Raw genomic sequence first — 19,416 nt, 5'->3', positions numbered from 1 at the left:
ACTAGATATCTAATTAAAAAATTAACAAATTCTACTTGAAGAATACATTAATAATAATTACCTCGTGAAATATATGCTTCACTTATTTATCATAATTAGATTCTATTTTCTATAATGTCTTTCTTTAGCTCGTGCACCTAACCAAGAACCACTAGATGATTTATTCTTGATCATTCCCATAATGATATCTCCAAAATAAAAAATCTCACTATTTTCCCCTTTTGCCATTGAGTAAATTTAAAATGTAGTATTTTCTATTCAAAGTGACAACTTGAACATAATATTTTCCCTACCACCTTATAGAACCAAATCAAATGAAAAGTCACTATAGTGATCAATGAAGCAAGGATAAGAACTTTTCTTAATCTTTGCTTTGACCTTTCTCACTCTTATTCAAAAAAGAAAAGAAGAATTACCTCCTCTTCCAAACTTATACATATTCCCCTTTGTGACTTCCCATTAAAAAACTCTTAACAAAACACTAACATATCTCTAAAACCCTTACTTTAATCCCATATTTCCCTTGTGGATGGTAGGATTGAAATATGCTGAAGCTTTATAGAAGGATAAAAAATTCCTACTGGAACTGTAATCCTAATCCATCTCCAATACTAAAGGTATGTTTTTTAAACTAGATATTTGCAGAGCCTTTGGTCATGTCATCCAAAAATTCCTAAAATCTATTATTAAACATCATGGTTTCTTAATATATTATTTCTAATTGACCCACTTTTCCTAGCATTAGCCAATGGTTTTCCCATGTGTAGTTTTCTCCTTGATTTGTGAGGCCTTTTTATAGAAGATTCTCCATATCCATACCTCTTAAATCTAATGACCTAGAACCTTAATCATTCCCTTTAAAATAAGACTAAATAAAGTGACCTCTTATGAATCAAGATGACTATTAATGCTCCATTGGACACTTATTTCTATTTATAGATGATACTATTCTTGTGGTAACAAGATTGCATCTTTGATCTTCTTTTTCATTGCTACCTCTACCTTCTTTTTGATAACATGTACAAATGAAATATATTATAAATATATAAATTGTGTAAGATTGAATAAACTTCATAATCTAATCTAATAGTTTAAAACTTCAAACATTATTCTTATACACTTAATAAAACATCCATAGCATACTAAAAAATATTAATTGTCACTTGCATGAAAATTATTAGTAACATAAAATGTAAAGTAACAATAGTGAAAATAGTTGAGGATGAACCCCACAATGCAATGGTTAGCTACAAGTCTCTTACATGGGAGATCTTGGGTTCTAGTCTACTAGATTGGTTCTTCGCTCTAGAGAAAAGCTAAAAAAATACTACTTAAAAAAACAAAAGTGAAAATAGAGTTGTTAATACACTCTTTTCTGAGAATGAATTTTGGTAGCCAATGAAAAGTCTTTGAAATATATTTGATCATCTATAACTATAACACAACATGAATAGTTAGCACTGAATAAATAATGTCAAATAATTTATTAAATGACTTCTTCTAATTGTAATATACACATTAGAGTGGTATGAAATGCAACTAAAAATTGTAATTGATAATGTGAAAGAAGGCTTTCCATGTAACCATTTTTTCACTAAGTTCCATTTGAAAAGAAATAACGATTTAAGATTTTTAAAAACTAAAATATCAATGCCACCTTATGTAAAATTGAAAACTACATACATGAACAAAAATAAGTGATTATATACAAGGAAAAACACTTTATCAAGATTAATAGTATATTTATTTTTTTAAAAGAAAATTTGATATAATTTACACTAGCATACATTGGAAAGATCTCGATATCATATCCTTCCTTGTAACCTAGATAACGATGACCTAAGAAATTCACCCAAATGAAAATAATGGACCATGTGTAAGGCTGCCACTACTCAAAATTTTAAAGTTTTAAAATATTCAAATAATAAATCCTTCTATTATGCATTTCAAAATAATCAATAGGAAAAATAATTTTGAATCTTACCTTACTAAGAAAAATGTAGGTCTTAAATTTAAAAGCCTAGGCTTTGGAAAAAATAGTCAATACTTAAAACTATTTCTTTGTTTTTTGAAACATTAAGGCTAAAGGAAAACGTATTAGGGTTTCAAACTAGAGAAATTTTAAGTCGATCTTCTCAAGCTTCAGATTTTTCAATAAATTATAAGCCAACCTCTCAAATCATATACCAACTCATATGTCATTGTATAGAAAATAAATCCAATTTTTAGATCAAAAGAAAGTCAAGATAAATCCCAACAAAGTATAGGCTTAATCATCCAAAGAGCTAAAGTATAAATAAACATATAATATTTGAAATCGTTCTCTTTTTTTTATAGTACAATAGTTTCCAACCCTATATTTAATCGTCTAAATACACTGTAAAAAACTAACAAAATCTTTCCTTTCAAGAATGAAAGTCTTAAATAAATATATGAAAATTTTAATAGTTATCAACTTTATTTAAAATACTAAAAGATGCCTAATAAATCACATTATTTTAAAGGAGGAGGTCTTGAGCCAGTGCATAATCATCAAATCCCAAAATAATTAGAAAAAAAGATGAAAAAACGAATAAGACAAATATGACAATATAGAAGGGAAAAAAATATTAAAATGAAGTTGTGAAAAAAAGAGTTTCATCCTAATTTCTTTTTGTATATTTATCACTTAAAGAAAGAAGACACCTAATACAAATCTTAATGTAACAAATAAACTAATGAAAAAGAAACATTATAATACACCCTTCCACTTTGATAATATGTATGTAAGTTGTCATATATCCAAAAAAACATACAATTTGACTTCTTGTAAGAAAATGGTCAAAATAATTTAAATTTTATATTCCATACGTAAACATTATAATACACCATTCGACTTTGATAATATAAATGTAAATTGACATCTATCCAAAATACTTACAATTTCACACCTTGCAAGCAAATACCATAATAACTTAAATTTTTTATTCCATTATTTAAAAAAAAAAAAACTCACTCAATACTAATTGAAGAAATCAAATTTAGTAATGAAAATCCAAGAAAAGTTAATAATAACAGCTAAAAGTGCCTTATTTTTAAATAAAAAACACAAATCATAAAAAAGTAGAGAACAATTGCCAATTAGCACAAATTAGGAAAGAGAGAAATGCTTAATGTGAAAGCAATTGTCAATATTTTGGTATTTTACTCATTGGTCTATTCTCCTGCCTTTTATTACTTGACTATACTATTATAATTTTTTTCCAAATATGGTGCATTCTCTCTAAGCCAAGAAAAGAGAAAAGTTTTTAACGCACATGGTGAGACAATAGTTAGTGGTGTGTGACTAACTTTAGCTTGTCAAATTAGGTAATCAAAATGTTGCCTATGACAACCATGCAATAAACAATGAATACTTTAACACCTTGATTTGTATTAGAGAAACAAAAGGACATTTTAGGAAGCATATAATAATCTAAAAGTGCCACTAAATTTCACTAAAAACCCATACCATTCCATATCACAAGTGTGAATAGGAGTTACTTTCTAGATGAGATAAAGGGTTCCACCTAAGAACACAAGTTGGTAGATGTCATCCCACACCATTAACATTAGAGGGGGTTTGGCAGGCAATTATAAAAAAGTGCAATTTAAGTTCATAGTTGAAAATGTCATCCCAACATTAACATCATATATATTTTTGCAACTCAGTCAAAGGGGTCCACCTAGACTCAAAAGTGGACAATGGCATTCCAATGTGCCACCTAAGCTCATCAGTGGATAATACTATTCCACATCACCAAACACACAGTACAAGCCTACTTTTCTTTGGTTCAATGTAAGCATTGTTCTTGTGTTATATTTTATATACCCAAAACACCAAGGAGTCCAAGCATTGTTTGCTTCTACAAAACTTTAGGACACTAGGAAAAAGAACAACTATGTAATTTGCCACTTGGAGACTTGGTGTAAAACATGGTGGCTTCTCCAAATATATAATCCAAATTGCATTGGGAACAATAATTTTTTTTGTCCAAATGCATTAGAACCCAATTTTGTTTCTTCTATTTTAGGCACAATATAATAATACAAAGGTATATTACCCACATGCACACGGTGAAATATACTCGAAATGATTTTTCTTCAATATAAAAAAAAATAGAAATATACTAGAATGATTTTTTCTATTAGTATTAATTAAATTCGACAGCGTGGGACCCACTTTATACGACAAGCACTTAACTGCCTGGTTTTAAATAAAAGCGCCGGCAATTTATTATTTTAATCAGTAATGAAATCCGCAAGATCTGCTAAATAAAAAATAAAATTAATGCTAGCTCCAAATCCAAAGAAAAGAATTTGGTGGCTTTGCGGACAGACATTCCAAAGCGCTCATCGATTAAGGGCATAATTTTTTTTTTTAACGGTTTAGAAAACGATATTTATTGAATGAAGCGTTCTTTTTCTTGGCTTCTTAATAATTGAATTAAATTGACTTAGCTCATTGTGCTCTTTGTTCAAGCTTACAAAATAATCATCACCTGTGTTCTTCGTTGCTTCTTCTTCTTTGTTTCCGTGGCTTGCTCGGGATTCGATCCTTAGAACAGAGGTATGTGAAGAGAAGAGGAAAAGGGCGGATGATTCAATGTTAAATTGAGTCCAGTTCAGGGTTATTTTCATGAAGGAGACTTTACAGCGAATCCATCGACAGGAAATATAGTGTTTTGCGGTGAGTTGCGTTTGCGAAATTTTGTACGGATGTTTGCCATTTTTTGGCCATTTTATCGATATTTGGGGGATTGCCTTTGGGATAATTAATGCTATGAGTGGAAATTTGTATGTTTTCGGACGCACATCAGCGAAAATTTGTGCGTTTGATTCGTTTTTGATGCGTTTTTAAATATAGTTCGTAGAAGTCCTGCGGCTCTTTGTGCAAATTTTTATGTTTTGTTTTGTTTTTCTGCATTTTGAGAATTTAGTTGATTATTTTTGGAATTTTTTTTGTTTTGAAGTTGAGTTTTGCAAGTTTCCTGAGGCAAATCTAGGTCCTCTAAATTTTATTTTGTATTCTTTTCATTAATTATTGGATATATGGCAGTTTTTTTTTTTGGCTCTCTGTGCAAATTATGTTTTGTTATGTTTTTCTCCATTTTTAGAATTTGGCTGATAATTTTGGGAAAATTTATGTTTAGAAGTTGATTTTTGCAAGTTTCCTTAGGCAAATTGAGGGGTTCTAGCTTTTTTTTTTTTCATTTTTGGATGTATGGCAGTTTTTTTAATTTTTCTATTGGTTTCAAAAAATTGTGTTGCTATTGGATTTTAGCAGGTCTCGTACGAATACTAGGTAGTTCTACACTGCTTTTATCTTCATTCGATCGATCGTCATATGATTGATGAATCGCTTGAGAAAAAAGTTATGTTTTAGGCGGAAATTTGCAAGATTCGTAAGGGACTCTGAAAGCATTTTTTTTTTTGTATTTTACTTATCTTCATATATTTGGTCAATTGATTGAGGAAAGTGAATGGAAATTACAAAGATTTTGTACGGCTCTTTGTGATGAATTTGGCGGATTGTGTGTGTGAGGCGAAAATTTGAGAAATGTACAGGTTTGCATCGGTTGATATTTAAGTACTTGTTGATTGTAGTTTGGAAATTGAGTTTTATCGTAAAGTTAGGTAGAATGTCTGCAAATTTTCTCTGATTTCGTGTGTCTAGTCGCCGCGTTTTTGTTTTTTTAAAATTTCCTGTTAATTTGGTGATCTTGGAGCATAGAGTGGAATGTCTTGAGAATTTGAGGTTTATCTTAGTATTCAACGGTACTTTGCCAATGTTCATCATTAATATGACTCGGTAGAAATTTACATCACATGCTGTAATTTTGTCAAATCTTTAAACTAATGGCGGATTAAGTTTTTATGTTTTAACGAGCGAAATGTGCAAAATGTTAAGGTATGAGTAGCTTATTCCTGGAAACTTTCAAATTTTTGTCGGATCGAGTTTCGAGAGTTTTGATTTTCTATTGCAGGAGAATTTTGCTATCTTTTTAGTTTTTAGACCTATTCGAGGAATTCTGTTTCCTGTGATTAAGTTGAAATTTGAACATGTGGCGGCTTCAGCTTGGTAACATTCGACAGAAGGTGAAATTTTGAGGTCTTTTTTGGAATTTTGTATGCAACGTGTTTCTGGTTTTAACTATCATATAGATTACTTGTGTGGAACTTTTGTGGGTTATAAAAAAATAGACTTTTAGTCGGAATTTTTCTTTATGGAAGGATATGAGTCCAATATTTTCGTTTTTGGAGGATTCTTAGACATGGCAAATGACACTTGAAATAGAAAAACATAGTTGTGGTTGTGGTTATCCTTCTCTTGATATCGAATTTAGAGTATTATTGTTCTCCCATTTGGATTATGCAGGATGCTCACAATTCGAATATGCGTAGGACATTGTTTCGTGGAAGAATTTGATTGAAGTCGGGTTTAACTCCTTTCTTGTTCCACGTCAATGTTGCCAATTTTGACGTTTGAATGCCAAAAAAAAAACTCCATATTCTTTCGTTTCAAATTTGTACAGTAGAAATTTTGACGTTTGAATTATTTGCAGTGTAGATTTTCGGTGTAGATAAAGCAGAGTACTAAATAAAAAGAAAAATGTTCTTTTCTGATCTTTTCTTGCCTCTTAACCTCTGTTAGAATGACTGAGTTACTTTCTAATGTAAGCTTTCTGCCTTGATCTTTGCTTTTGACTTTTACGATCTGTATGGATGGTTATATAATTTCTAATCTTTAAACCTTAGAATATTGCTTATTTAAGGTGCATTTCAGAGCCACAATTAGTTACTTCTTAATTTTAAACGCAAGCTTCTCATTCCTCTTCATGATTTCATAGATGTCCCGTTTTTTGACTTGGACTTAGGTATGCCGTTGAAGTTTTGTTTCAATCCGTGAGGGAGCAAATGGAAATCTCACGGATTTGAAATCTATTTTTGATCTGTATAATATTTTAGCATTAATTTTTAATGGTCCCCTATATGTGCACACATAGGTTTAGTCCTCATTTGGCTGCATACTGCAAAAGTTTAGGCTACGTCTCTGACACCGAAGTCAGTGATACAAACTGGACGATTAGATAGGATCTGTGAGATTTTTTATGTAAACCTTTTCGGAACAGTCATATTTTTTACATTGTTTATGCTATATGGACCATTGGATTAGGAAATACCTGAGAAAGTATTATTTTTAACAGTTTCTGCCATGGTCCATCGAAATATGGATGCCCGATATAAATTGGCTTTGCGTGGATCAATCTTGAATACCCACATAGGTATACTTAATATTTAGGCGCTTTCTTTTCCAATGTTCTTTAGTAGATCTGAGCAGAGCAAAGATCTTGGTTGTAGATTAAAAACAATATAGGTGAAATTTCCCATGGCTCGTCATCCTAGGCTGTATATTTTGCGGTAAATTGATTTCACTTGACACTTTTTTTGAGAAAAAAGCCTCGAGATTGAAGCTCAGCCTTACATGGTATCTCTATAATTTAGTTGGATTAATCTTTGTGGTTGTCATTTCTTGCTTCTCGTACCGGCTAGTCTTTTGTTTCCAAGGGAAGATTGTGGTTCAAAACTTTTTGACTTTATATGAATAAATGAATGACCGCCGGATCTCCTATTCATTATTGCTGCTGCCGATGTCGTGAGTAGTTAGTGTGTATTGAGTAACGAACTGTCTACTCATTTGTTTCCTCGTAGCTTTATCTGATTCCTTCACAATGGGGATGGGAAGGGATGGGAAGGGATGGGATTGAATTGCCCGTTTTATCTTCTTCTGATCTGCAATGGCTGCTGCTGTTATTTTTTTGTTCAGGTTGAAGTGCTGTAGACATGACAGTAAACATGTGCATTCAATGCTGTATATCACGCCAGACATATGAATGAATTAATATATGTTTTCTGAAAATGGTCATGAAATGTACGAGGGGTCTTGATGGGCTTTTGATATGGATCTAGGGCACTTCCTTGCCCTCCTCTGCCTACTGCCAAGAAGCGTGCCAGATAGTAAAATATACGTCACTAAACGTACCGCGACTGCGTATATTTTTCTTGCCCTGTGTGGAATTGCACCCAACAGGCTAAAACCTCCTGTATTTGAATAGGGCGTTTTTTAACAGTAGCATACGGGCTCTATATAGCTGTTGGGAACAGTAAAGGTTATATGCAATGCCCGTAAATGGAGAGCATTTAGCAAATTTTTCTGAGTGGGAGGTGAATTTTGCAACGGAAGGCACCGAGAAGATGCTCAGTGTGTACGTGGGTATGACCATCCAGCTTGAGAGAATAACAGTCTGGTATGTCAGACCGTTTTCGGTCTGAGAATGTAGCCTGTGAACATTAGTTTTCTATGTGGGTGTTGTTTTGGGTCTCACAATCCACTCTGAGAATATCGGTTTTCTATGCCAGATTGTTTGAGGCTCATAATCCAGTCTGAGAATACGAGACGTACATTTGTCTTGAGTGAGTTCAGTAAATTATTAGTTAAGACAGATTGATTGGTTTTGATGAATCTGACAGGAGGCGCCTGGTGTGCTTATAACAATAATAAGGCAATCAGAAGCAGTACAGAAGTTCGCTACAGGTCAATAGAAAAGCAATCAGAAATAGTAACAGATTTCACAGTGGCGAATACAAAAGATCTGGATCCGCTTGCTAGAGGCAAAGACCTCGTAGACCCAGAAGAAGCAACTGCCCTTGATAGCTTGTTTCGTTGTCTACAACTGAGGAAGAGGGCAAGAAGGGCGGCACCCGGTGCTGTCTTCTGTATGTCTGGTCCCGTAGCCCATGTGGATGAAGAAGAGGAAGATGATTCAGAGTTCTTGTACATTTTCCCAGAATCGATCAATGGAAGCCATCATAATCCGTCAGAGAGGGCTATTAAGGGGGAAAAGGCAATGCCCAATGGAGATATGTACGTGGGAGCTTGGAATCGTAGTTTACCTGAAGGGAGGGGAAAGTACTTGTGGGCTGATGGTTGCATGTATGAAGGTCAGTGGTGCAGAGGTCAAAAAACAGGTAAAGGTAAGCTTTCATGGCCCTCAGGTGCAACTTATGAGGGAGATTTTATGGGTGGTTACTTACATGGGTATGGAACGTTTACTGGAGTAGATGGGTCTACGTACAGAGGGCAGTGGCTGCTGAATGACAAACACGGGTATGGTCATAAATGCTACAAGAACGGTGATTTTTATGAAGGCTCTTGGAAGCATGGTGTTCAGGAAGGCCAGGGACGGTACATTCGGGAAAATGGTAACGAGTATATGGGAGAATGGAGAGGGGGTTTAATGTGTGGAACGGGGATTATGAGTTGGAGCAATGGGGATAAATATGATGGGCAATGGCTTGACGGGTTGGAGCATGGCCATGGAGTCTACAAATGGGCAGATGGGAGTTGTTATATGGGGACCTGGAGTAAGGGGTTCAAAGATGGTAAAGGTACATTTTATCCCGCCTGTGGCAATCAGACCAGGCTATGTCACCTTTTGGAATCCTTGCCTTCAAGTCTGGATCAGCATGATGATCTCTCTGATGATGGTCACTCTTGCTGGAAGGAGAGAAGCTCTTCTTTGTCTGATTTTGAGGTTGACTTGAATGCTCCTTATGCCCCTAGCTCTGAAACAACATCCTCAAAAACCCTTGAATCCAGAATAGGAAGAAACTTTTCCTTTGATGGGGTAAGAAGCTCAAGTAGCGAGGAATTTGATGATAATGATGAGGGCAGCAGCACTTGTGATCCCGATAATTTTCCTGTGCAATCTGCTGTCGAGAGAGAATATGTTCAAGGAGTATTGATTAATGAGGTCTCCAGAATAAATGTGCCTTCCAAGGATGCGAAAAGAGGACATAAACGGCAGCCAAACGAAAGGAAGAGACCTGGCGAAATAATCTATAAAGGGCACAGAAATTATGACTTAATGCTCAACCTGCAATTGGGAATCAGGTTCGCTTACTTTATTTGCATATTCACGTATATGCCTTGCTCAATGTTTTACATTTATCTATAAATGCGTTAGAAAGAAAATTTGATTTTGGCTGACAAGAAATCCATGCTAGGAATAACAAGAGAATTAAAAAAGTAGCGATGTAATACTTGTATGATGAAAAGGATATGCTATTAAAATAAAGTGTTTTTGTTTAAGTCATTTTCTTGTTATTCAAGAAGATTGCACTTCAAATATACTGTTCAGATTTCTAATTCAGAAATGATAATCGCTTTGCCACTCTTTCAAGCTAAAGGAAATAATAGGTGTAACCATTGTGGATTACAGAGTTTGCTGAATACCTGCAAAGTTGTAAGAACTCCACACAAGTAACTTGATTCCTTGGCTTTGAGGCATTCTTTTAATTTATTTATGAATTTGTGGTATCACTTTGTTGCTCTGTTAAGCTAAAAGGAAATAATAGTGTAACTATTGTCGATTACAGAATTTGTCAAATCCCTGCAAAGTTGTAAGAATTCCATACGGATAACTTGATTTGTTGGTTTTGAGGCATTCTTATAATTGCTTTATGATTATTGGTATAACTTTGAATGTTCAACGGGAAGATTGTGTACCAGCATTCTCTGTGACAACCTAACCTGCCATCATTTTGAATTTAATCCTTGTAATCTGAGATGAGAATGTCTCAATGCTTCAGCTTAAAATTCTCTTCTTCAAACAGCAACTCACTTAATCCTAATGCTTTCGTTTCTGAGATCTAGGCTTTTTGTATTTGTCCCTCTTGGGTTGTTTTATGAAGGCTAGATTCAGTTTACTTCATCAATAATTTCTAAATGCCATAAAGAATGGTTGCTCTGCATCTTGCTGTTGTCACTGTGCTTCCTCTGGTACACATGAATTTGAGAGAAAACAATTTCTTGTAAGGAAACTATATACATTTCATCTTATCATTATGTATTATGATTGCAGGTATGCTGTAGGAAAGATCACTCCTATACCCAGACGAGAGATCGTCTCTGCTGATTTTGATCCCAAAGGAAGCATATGGATGCGATTTCCTCCTGAGGGTTCAGCATGTACCCCTCCTCATCATTCCGTTGACTTCAAATGGAAGGACTATTGCCCAATGGTTTTTAGGTTTTTCTCTCATCTCGCTCATTGCATTGAATTCTTTGTTCTGTTCATAGGAATTAGCTATTATGTTTGTGTAAATAATCAACACGTAATAGATGTATCTCAACAACCTGCTCTCTAGATAGCTGGAAATTGTTTGTTTCTTTCAGGAATTTCTTACACGTTAATTTTCCACTTATAAGATGCATTGATAATATTTGCAATAAATATACTAAAGTTAAAGCTCATTGTTGATATGATTGTTATGGGAAAATCTCTTAGTAGCATGCACATTTAATTACATTCAAAATTTAGGAGGCATCAAACATGAAATAGGTTTGGAACCTTTGCAACCAAAAATATTTATCTGACGACTTACAGGCCTAGGTACAAAGTTGTATGTACTAGTAATATCAGCTGTCTTCCTTCACTGTCCTTTGTGGAAAGTTTTCATGCAAGTGAAGTTATTTCAGATCCAAAGCTTTCTGCAATGCAGATCATTTTGATTGATAGAGATGTCCTGCAACTGGAAATAGATTATATCTGTAATAATGATACTACCAGTGTTATTTTCTTGACAAGTGCATGGTGTTTTACTTCTACACTTTAACAATATACCGATGCTACTTTCAAGCCTAGTGCATTTGGAACAGAGAACTCATTAGAATTTTCTGTGGTAGTCCACAATGACTTCAAGCTGTATGTTTTTGTGCAAACTTTATTTGCATGTTGGTAGATTTGCTTGTGGATCTCAGAAAAGTTCTTTTTCTAGGTCGGGAACTGATTTCAATTTTCATAAGATTTGATTAAAAATGTGTAATCTCCACAGCACTAAAATGTGTCTTTGAGGCTACATGATCCCATAATGGTCCAAAAAGATGCTTTTATCTGGTTTGTTTTCATAGCACTGAGTATGCTTTTGGATGTTACACAGCACCTTCCAAGTGATTCAGCACCTTCCAAGTGATTTTATGCTGCATTTTTCGTCTTTATAAATATATGCACTTGTAATGGGTACATTTGTTTAACTTAAAATCTAGGAGTAGATTTACTAATGAATCTTATAATAGTTTCAAACATTCTAACAACCTTGGAACAAAGTTTAATTTTTGTGAGCTGTACATTGATTTTGGTTTGAACAAAGAATATGCATGGATGTTCTTTATGGCTTCAGAATGGCTAAATGCTTTTGTTATTTGGTATTCAGTTTGCTAATATCTGTGTAGATTTTTGCAGCAGAATTCCTGATAATCTCAGAGCAATTTCAATAGCCAAAGAGCAACTCTCTTTCCAAAACTGTACTTGATTTGATTTCCTGAACCTAGAAAACTTACTTTACCGTTTTTTACTTAAAGATATCCTAAATTCCTAATCCAAAATGATTCAGTTCTTCAAGCATATTTTGAGAAACTTGATCAAAACAATTTTTAGTGGGAATATTTTAAACTCTGGAATTCTTATATTTTGTTTGCTATCACAAGATATGATATTACCAACATTTTGTGACTTAGCATTTTTGCCAATGTTCAGGCATCTTCGAGAGCTTTTTAAAATTGATGCAGCTGATTATATGCTTTCTATTTGTGGAAATGATGCTCTGCGGGAACTCTCTTCTCCAGGAAAGAGTGGCAGTGTGTTTTATCTTTCTCATGATGACCGGTTCATGATAAAGACAATGCGGAAATCTGAAGTAAAGGTACAATTCAAGAACATGATCTTGTTTTCTGTTTCTAGTCAATTGATTGTTTTGCGGTGTCTATCTGTTCCATTGTATTTTCCTGTTTTGCACAGATCAAGACTAACTAAAAGCTCATTGTGAGTCTGATGGAATATGATAATATAGGAAGCTATAGGAGTTCTGCAAGTGCAAGTGATGATTAGATAAAATGTTTGAGCATTTGGGTTCATTTTGCCAAGGAATTTGATGAGGCATTATCTTTCAAATTCAAGTCAGTTTGCTGGTTTATCCCTTTAATTTAAAAGGTTTTCCAAAGGAACTCTGCTTGAGACTTAAATTTAAGTAATGAAAGTTACTTACTTGCATTACTTATTTTCTCTTCATTTTTCTACGTTAATTCTAGTGTTTGTGCTTTAGATCTAGATGCTTTCTTACCCTTTTTCCCACAATGAATTGATTTATGCCTATGTTGATTTGTAAAAAGTGGTCTTTTATCTTCTCAGTAGATTGCCCTTTTATCCACAAAAATCTGATATACTTGGATAAGTAGGCATATTGATATATCTTCATGATATTCGGGCATTAAGTATTATGTGTTTGTAGAATATTTTGTTGATGTAATTGAACAGTAAGTGTAGAAGATATTGGTTAGAGAAACTTGGATGAAAAGTTAAACTGCAGTACAAGTTGCCTGAGCCTGTTTAGTTATCCTGTTCTGAATATGAGAAATTTTGATTGCATTCTGATCCAAAGCTGTCTAAAAGTAACATGTTCTACCTATAAATAGTTCAACAGAGCATTTGATCTCATCTTCATCTCTAGGTATGGGTTATCTTGAGCTGAGACTGTTCATGGGTGTGGTGGGGTCATGTACAAAATACATTTCAGCATATTTGATTTTGCGTGTTTGTCCCCTAGACATATGGAATTCTCAAAATGCTAAATTTGCCACACTTGGCTTTCGATGTACCAGAGATTTACATTTTAAACACAATCCACACTAATTTATTCTCATAGCTTTAGTGCATCTTTGCAAGTTATGCAATTATTGGAGGAAAGTGGCAGTTATTGTTCTTTATTTGGCAATATTTATCAGCACCCTCCCAAATTGTATGTAACTTTGAATCTTAAGAAGCTAGCTGTAACTGAACGAGTCCTTTAAGCTATACATTCAGGCATGTTAGCCAACTGATGTTAGTTGCAAGGTCCACAAATTTTTTATTGTGGGTTTCCCTCAGTTGCCTTCATGTTCCACACACTTTCAGCATCTTATCTAAATATTTTTTAAATATATAAAAGCAAATTTGAATTTTTTTTGTAATCCTGGATATTTTGATTGTAAACCAGTCGATCATTTTACAGGTACTTCTTCGTATGCTACCAAATTACTATAATCATGTTCGTACTTACGAAAGCACATTGATCACTAAATTTTTTGGCCTACATAGTATCAGAGCAGCAGGGGGACAGAAGGTATTTTCTTCACTTTCTTACCTTATCCATTTTCCATTAAATTGTTGCCATGATATGTCAATTTTTCCTGTACTACCCGTCATTTTCAAAATTAAATATGAGGAGCTATTCTTGTACATTATTAATGAATAAAAAGAGGTAATATGATTTATCATTTTGAGATGTTTCTTTTTCTAGTCTCTAGATGTTATTTATGAGAGCGCTTTGCCATTATGAATGCAAAGTCGTTGTAAAGCAAAATGTCATATAGATTCTGATAAATTGGATTCTGAAATTTGTAACAGGTCCAACTTATAGTCATGGGAAATATGTTCTGCTCGGAGCTTCACATACATAGGCGGTTTGATCTAAAAGGTTCATCTCAAGGTCGATCGACAGACAAAGTCGAAATTGATGAGACTACAACTCTCAAGGATCTAGATCTGGAGTTCGTGTTTCAGCTTGAGCCATTATGGCGCCAGGCACTTCTAAAGCAAGTTTTAAGTCCATGCTGAAATTCTTTTGGGATGAAATGCTTTTATATTTCTTTGGCTATACATTGCAATTATGAATAACTGATAAAATAGGGCATTCTCAGTTCCATTATAAATTTCCACAACCTTTCCTCATGCCAATCTATTACAAGCTTGGAGAAATCATCACAATATCATATATAAGTAGAGCTAAACTTCTTTTCCTATTTACTTATGCTGAGTTTTCTTGGCATGCTTGCCAAACATAATTGTCTTTTAACTTAACAGTTGTTTGCCACGGATCAAAAACATGTTGTCAAATGAAGAGAAGATACAAGTCTTTCAAGACTACAGATGTAAAATAAGAGCTGGCTTGCATTCTTAGTTTAATGTAAAATTTTCAACAACCTTCCTTCACAAAAAATCTATTAATGAAGAAGAATTCATTACACCATCACATTTTGTATAAATAAACTTATTTTCAGTATTTACTTGTGTTAATTTTTGGGGCGTGCTGGCCAAAGATAAATCATATTTCAAGTCTAGATGATACTATTGGCTGGTAACATATTTGAAAGGCTTTAAAAAATTTTCATTGTCAGGAACTTTCTGACATTGTGAGCCTATTTCTCAAAAGATTATTTTTTCCTTATTCATGTACATCCGTTCTAATGATTCAGCTAGTTTTAATTTGCTACAGTTTATCTGTACTAATAGAATGTATTCATCTGCAGACAGATCAAGTGTGATTGCAACTTCTTGGAAGCTGAGAGAATAATGGACTACAGTCTTTTATTAGGTCTTCATCTTCGAGCGCCACAATATTCTACTCCTTTTTCACCAAAGAATTCTTCTACAGATACACATCTTTCAAGTGGTGAAACCTTTAAAGCACCCATATCTGATGGTAAGCTTTTCTTCAAGGAAAGTGCATGCTAGAAGCCATCGCTATCTAATTTAAAGCGATTTCTCTTTTCATTGCATTTATGCTTAATTTCTTAATCACTGAAAATATCTAAAATTTTTCATTGCATGCAAAAGTTGTCCTCTCCATGCACTTAACATGACATGCATTAAGCCCTGTAGTTCATGTTTATCACAAGCATTTATTTCCCAATTTGCAAAAGCTCTGAGTTGTTGCAGAGCAATTTTATGTAATAAACTTTCCAAAGAACATGAAAATTGTGCGATTTCAAGTACTATCAAGATACATATTTTAGATTAAGAATCTGTTAGTATGCATCTATATTCATTTTGTTCTTGTATGTCATGGAAGTATCAGTGACAAGATATAGTAGGATTTGTGTTCTTATTGTTCATGGTAGCTATGAGTGCAATCCATAAATTGAGATTCTGTACAAATCTTGGGATCCAATGGTCTTTTGTGCGACATGTATCTCTCGCCTTGTAATTATTACTAAAACACAGAATGTTTTTATGAATATAACGTCTACAAATGGAGGTTGTGTGGAGATGATTAAAAATGTACAGGTCAAATTCCACAACAATTAAAATTATACATCCTGGTTTTCAATCTCTAAAAGTTTTGACTATAGTGGACTCTGCCAAGAGGTGCATGTTTTTTACTAATCATAGCACTAGCCTCTGATACTTTTTGTTTGAGAGAAGCTCTTCGCTGTTTTTCTTATTTCTATCAGGCACTTAGAAGAATGGTTGTCTGATTTAAGCAATGGATGCCAAACTACAAATAATTAATTATGCAACAGAATGGGGAAAAACAATATGTTTTATTAACGTAGCTAGGAACTGGCACTATATCATGGGACACACCTGACAATTTATTTGTACCAAGTAAACTGCACTGTGATGGGATTGCTCATCAATGTTGATATTTACTCAAGAGGACTATTTTTCTTTAGTTTCATTGGCAAAGTTTCCTTCTTAGTTTGATTTTGAGCTGGTGATGCTTGAGACTCAAATGCCTGCAAATGCTCATGCGTTGTCCAGTCTCAAGCTTTGATCACTAGGAGAGCTCCCTGGCTCTTATTACAGTTTGCATGTGATCCTGCTGACCTGGAGGATCCTTCAACTGCAAACACTAACAGTGTCCACTGCCCAAAACAATACAACTTAGTTTGGATTTCAATTTTTTTTTTTGCAGCAGCTTTATTAGTGAGGATATGTGTCTGATCAGAAACTACTTACCTAAGACCCTTCCTGAGGGTTGTGAGCTTCTCTTTCCCCTTTGCCTGAATGCTAGTTTGTTGCTAAGAGCCTGCCCAAGGTTACAAATGGGAAGAAAACAGGTTTTTGATTGCCTCTTTTACTAGAGTAGATTTATCTGTGGGGCGTAGAGCACATGGAGAACTTGTTCATCTAAGAGCGTGACCACTTGTTTGGAATTTTTTTGACAGCCATTTCCTGAATATCATATCACAGCAAAGAGCCAAGAGCCTGCACACGTTTTTATGATTCTCTTTCTAATACTGGCAGATAGAAACTATTATGGATTGAGACCATCTTCAACATAATTCAGAACCTGTGCAAGAGTAGGAGCCTCAGTTTCATAGATTTCTTCCCAAGAGCTTAAATTGAAAGATGGATTCGGTCATCCATAGTTATATGGCATTGGTTGCAAGAACAAGAATGTCTGTACATCATCTGGATCTTTCCTCTTTACCCATTCTATCGTTGCTGGCTAGTTGGGCTGTGTGTGAGTTGAGCAGGAAGTAGTGCTACATGTAATTGCAGATTGCTTAATGAATCCTTAAATTTGATTGATTGTCTGTTATTTCGATCTCCTGGAATCTTCTGTTGGAAACAAAATTTTATTGATTGTGTGGTAATACTTCTGTCCAATGGCCATATGAATGAGTTGGTTTTTGTTATTGAGTACTCGGTACTGAAGGTATCTTCTAGGTGCATCCCTAGTAAGGGGCTTCTCTCTTGGGCTGTCTCCTTCAGAATTTCTTTTACTGGAAGTGGAGCTTATGCCAATTCTTCTAGTTTAGTGTGTTTTCTATTAACTTTTGCTACAATTATACCTGTTACTGTTATTATGTTTGTGTTGTAGAATTCATTTTGTATTCCCTTTCATGTTTGCATAGTTTCATTGACCCTACTTAATATTTGAATAAATGAGCTTGTCTTTTACTTCATATAAAAATAAGAATACGACTGTCATCTTGCAAGAAGCATTGTTGCTTACAATCTTTAATGTTTTGGTAACTACCAGAGTTTGGTGTTAAAGTGGAAAATACTGATCTTGTCCTTCCGGGAACAGCCAGGTAACCCATAGTTGGATTTGGCTTTCTTTATATTGTTGGCAGAAATAAACATTCAATGTGTTAAACATTTCCTGTTCTTATGTAAATGATGGTTAAATATTTCAATGTTACTGCAGGCTGGGAATAAGGCTAGGTGTGAACATGCCTGCCAGGGCTACTCGCAGAACCCCAAAAATTGCTCAAGATTCTCATCCAGAAGGGGAGTTGTTTGGTGAGGATTTTGATGCAGTATTATACTTTGGAATTATAGACATTCTCCAAGATTATGATATTTCCAAGAGACTTGAACATGCTTACAAGTCCCTGCAATTTGATTCTCATTCAATTTCAGCAGTGGATCCAAAACTGTATTCCAGGCGGTTTCAGGATTTTATATGCAGAACCTTTCCCGAGAATTCATAGCAGTTGCATATGTTTCATTGTATGATATCAGTGTTGATGGAGAATACTTCAATCAAGTTCGTCCACAGAAAGGCACACATCATTGGGCAGCTGGATTTGAAGAACAAGTGTACCATTGCTTAAAGCTTTCTTGGTTTACCCAATGCAAGGGAAACTACAGGCTCCAGATCTGTGTAATGGAAAAGAAATGTTTGATTGGCAATTTTTCTGGACTTGCAAAGCACATTTGCAGGACACAACATAGAGCGAATTGTGAAAGGCAGCTTTCTCTCGGGAGCTATACGAACGAACCCACATTGCCAATTGTCCATGACCAAGTATCTATATTTATTATAGACTGTATGGCGATGACCAACTATTCATTTGATGGTACCCTTTCTAGTGGCCTTTTGCCACCCAAGCTTTAGTAAATGTGTAAAGACTTTCCCTGAAGAGGGAAATGTTCGGCATTGTTTGTTTTCCCCATTTCTCATGTCTTGGAGCAGGTGGTGATGTACATCTCACTTTTTGGAGGGATCTTCAGAATAAAATGTACAGTGTATACAACAGGAAAAGATATCATATTGTCTAGCCTTCCAATGTAGTTGAAGAATGATGGCTTTGGTTGTTTCCAACGGCTATGCTTAAGTTTTAAATGAATTGCAAGATTTTCTCTAGAGGAAAACAAAGCCTGGCAGCTGAAATGCATCGGGCATTGCTAATATGAAATGAGAGCAGTGGGCACTGTTGAGTTTCTACAAGGTGAAGTTTTGTATTTTGTAAGGTTTATATTGTGTATATTTCAGCGGTTCCATTCGGTTAAAGCAATTGATATAGTTATTTCAGATTGCCAAGCAGGCATATGTCTTTTTTGACAGTTTGACAGACAACATTCATGTTACACTTACTGTATTCGTTGAGTAAAATCTTATGATGACAACCCACAGGTTAATTTAATTTGCTTTATTGAAGCTTTCATATATAGCTAGGCTTTTCTTGATCAGGGACAAGTTTGTAGTCTTGAGCACGAGGAAGAGAGTTGTCAAATTAGGTGCGAGAATGGATTCTGAGTATTAGATCAGATTTCTCTGTATCAT

The 19,416-nt window shown here is 34.5% G+C and overlaps 1 protein-coding gene across 5 annotated transcripts; it reads left to right on the top strand.

The window, feature by feature from the left end:
• Window positions 1-4,426: 4,426 nt before the first annotated feature.
• LOC131048303 (phosphatidylinositol 4-phosphate 5-kinase 9) lies at window positions 4,427-19,164 on the top strand. 5 transcript variants are annotated; one of them, XM_057982204.2, is made up of 9 exons: window positions 4,427-4,708; window positions 7,847-9,973; window positions 10,944-11,111; window positions 12,618-12,783; window positions 14,128-14,238; window positions 14,523-14,710; window positions 15,425-15,597; window positions 17,887-17,938; window positions 18,055-19,164. In XM_057982204.2, the coding sequence occupies exons 2-9, from the start codon at window positions 8,538-8,540 to the stop codon at window positions 18,338-18,340; spliced, it is 2,580 nt and encodes an 859-aa protein (XP_057838187.2). In that variant the 5' UTR covers window positions 4,427-4,708; window positions 7,847-8,537; the 3' UTR covers window positions 18,341-19,164. The 5 variants fall into 5 exon arrangements, with proteins under 5 accessions (XP_057838187.2, XP_057838186.2, XP_057838189.2 ...); XM_057982206.2 differs by lacking the exon at window positions 4,427-4,708 and having other exon boundaries at window positions 6,819-9,973; window positions 18,055-18,149; window positions 18,270-19,164; XM_057982205.2 differs by lacking the exon at window positions 4,427-4,708 and adding an exon at window positions 6,824-7,304.
• The last annotated feature ends 252 nt before the right edge of the window (window positions 19,165-19,416 follow it).

The sequence above is a fragment of the Cryptomeria japonica genome, chromosome 9 (genome assembly GCF_030272615.1).
Source record: "Cryptomeria japonica chromosome 9, Sugi_1.0, whole genome shotgun sequence".
Classification (NCBI taxonomy): domain Eukaryota; kingdom Viridiplantae; phylum Streptophyta; class Pinopsida; order Cupressales; family Cupressaceae; genus Cryptomeria; species Cryptomeria japonica.
The sequence above is the reverse complement of the archived record's forward strand: the minus strand, read 5'-3'. Positions and strand labels throughout refer to the sequence as shown.

Excerpts from the sequence above, each read along its gene's own strand:
- LOC131048303 (XM_057982204.2), top strand. The coding sequence starts at position 8,538 with ATGAATCTGACAGGAGGCGCCTGGTGTGCTTATAACAATAATAAGGCA. Across the intron at positions 14,239-14,522 it reads GAGCAGCAGGGGGACAGAAG|GTCCAACTTATAGTCATGGG; the intron begins GTATTTTCTTCA and ends AATTTGTAACAG. Across the intron at positions 17,939-18,054 it reads GTCCTTCCGGGAACAGCCAG|GCTGGGAATAAGGCTAGGTG; the intron begins GTAACCCATAGT and ends ATGTTACTGCAG.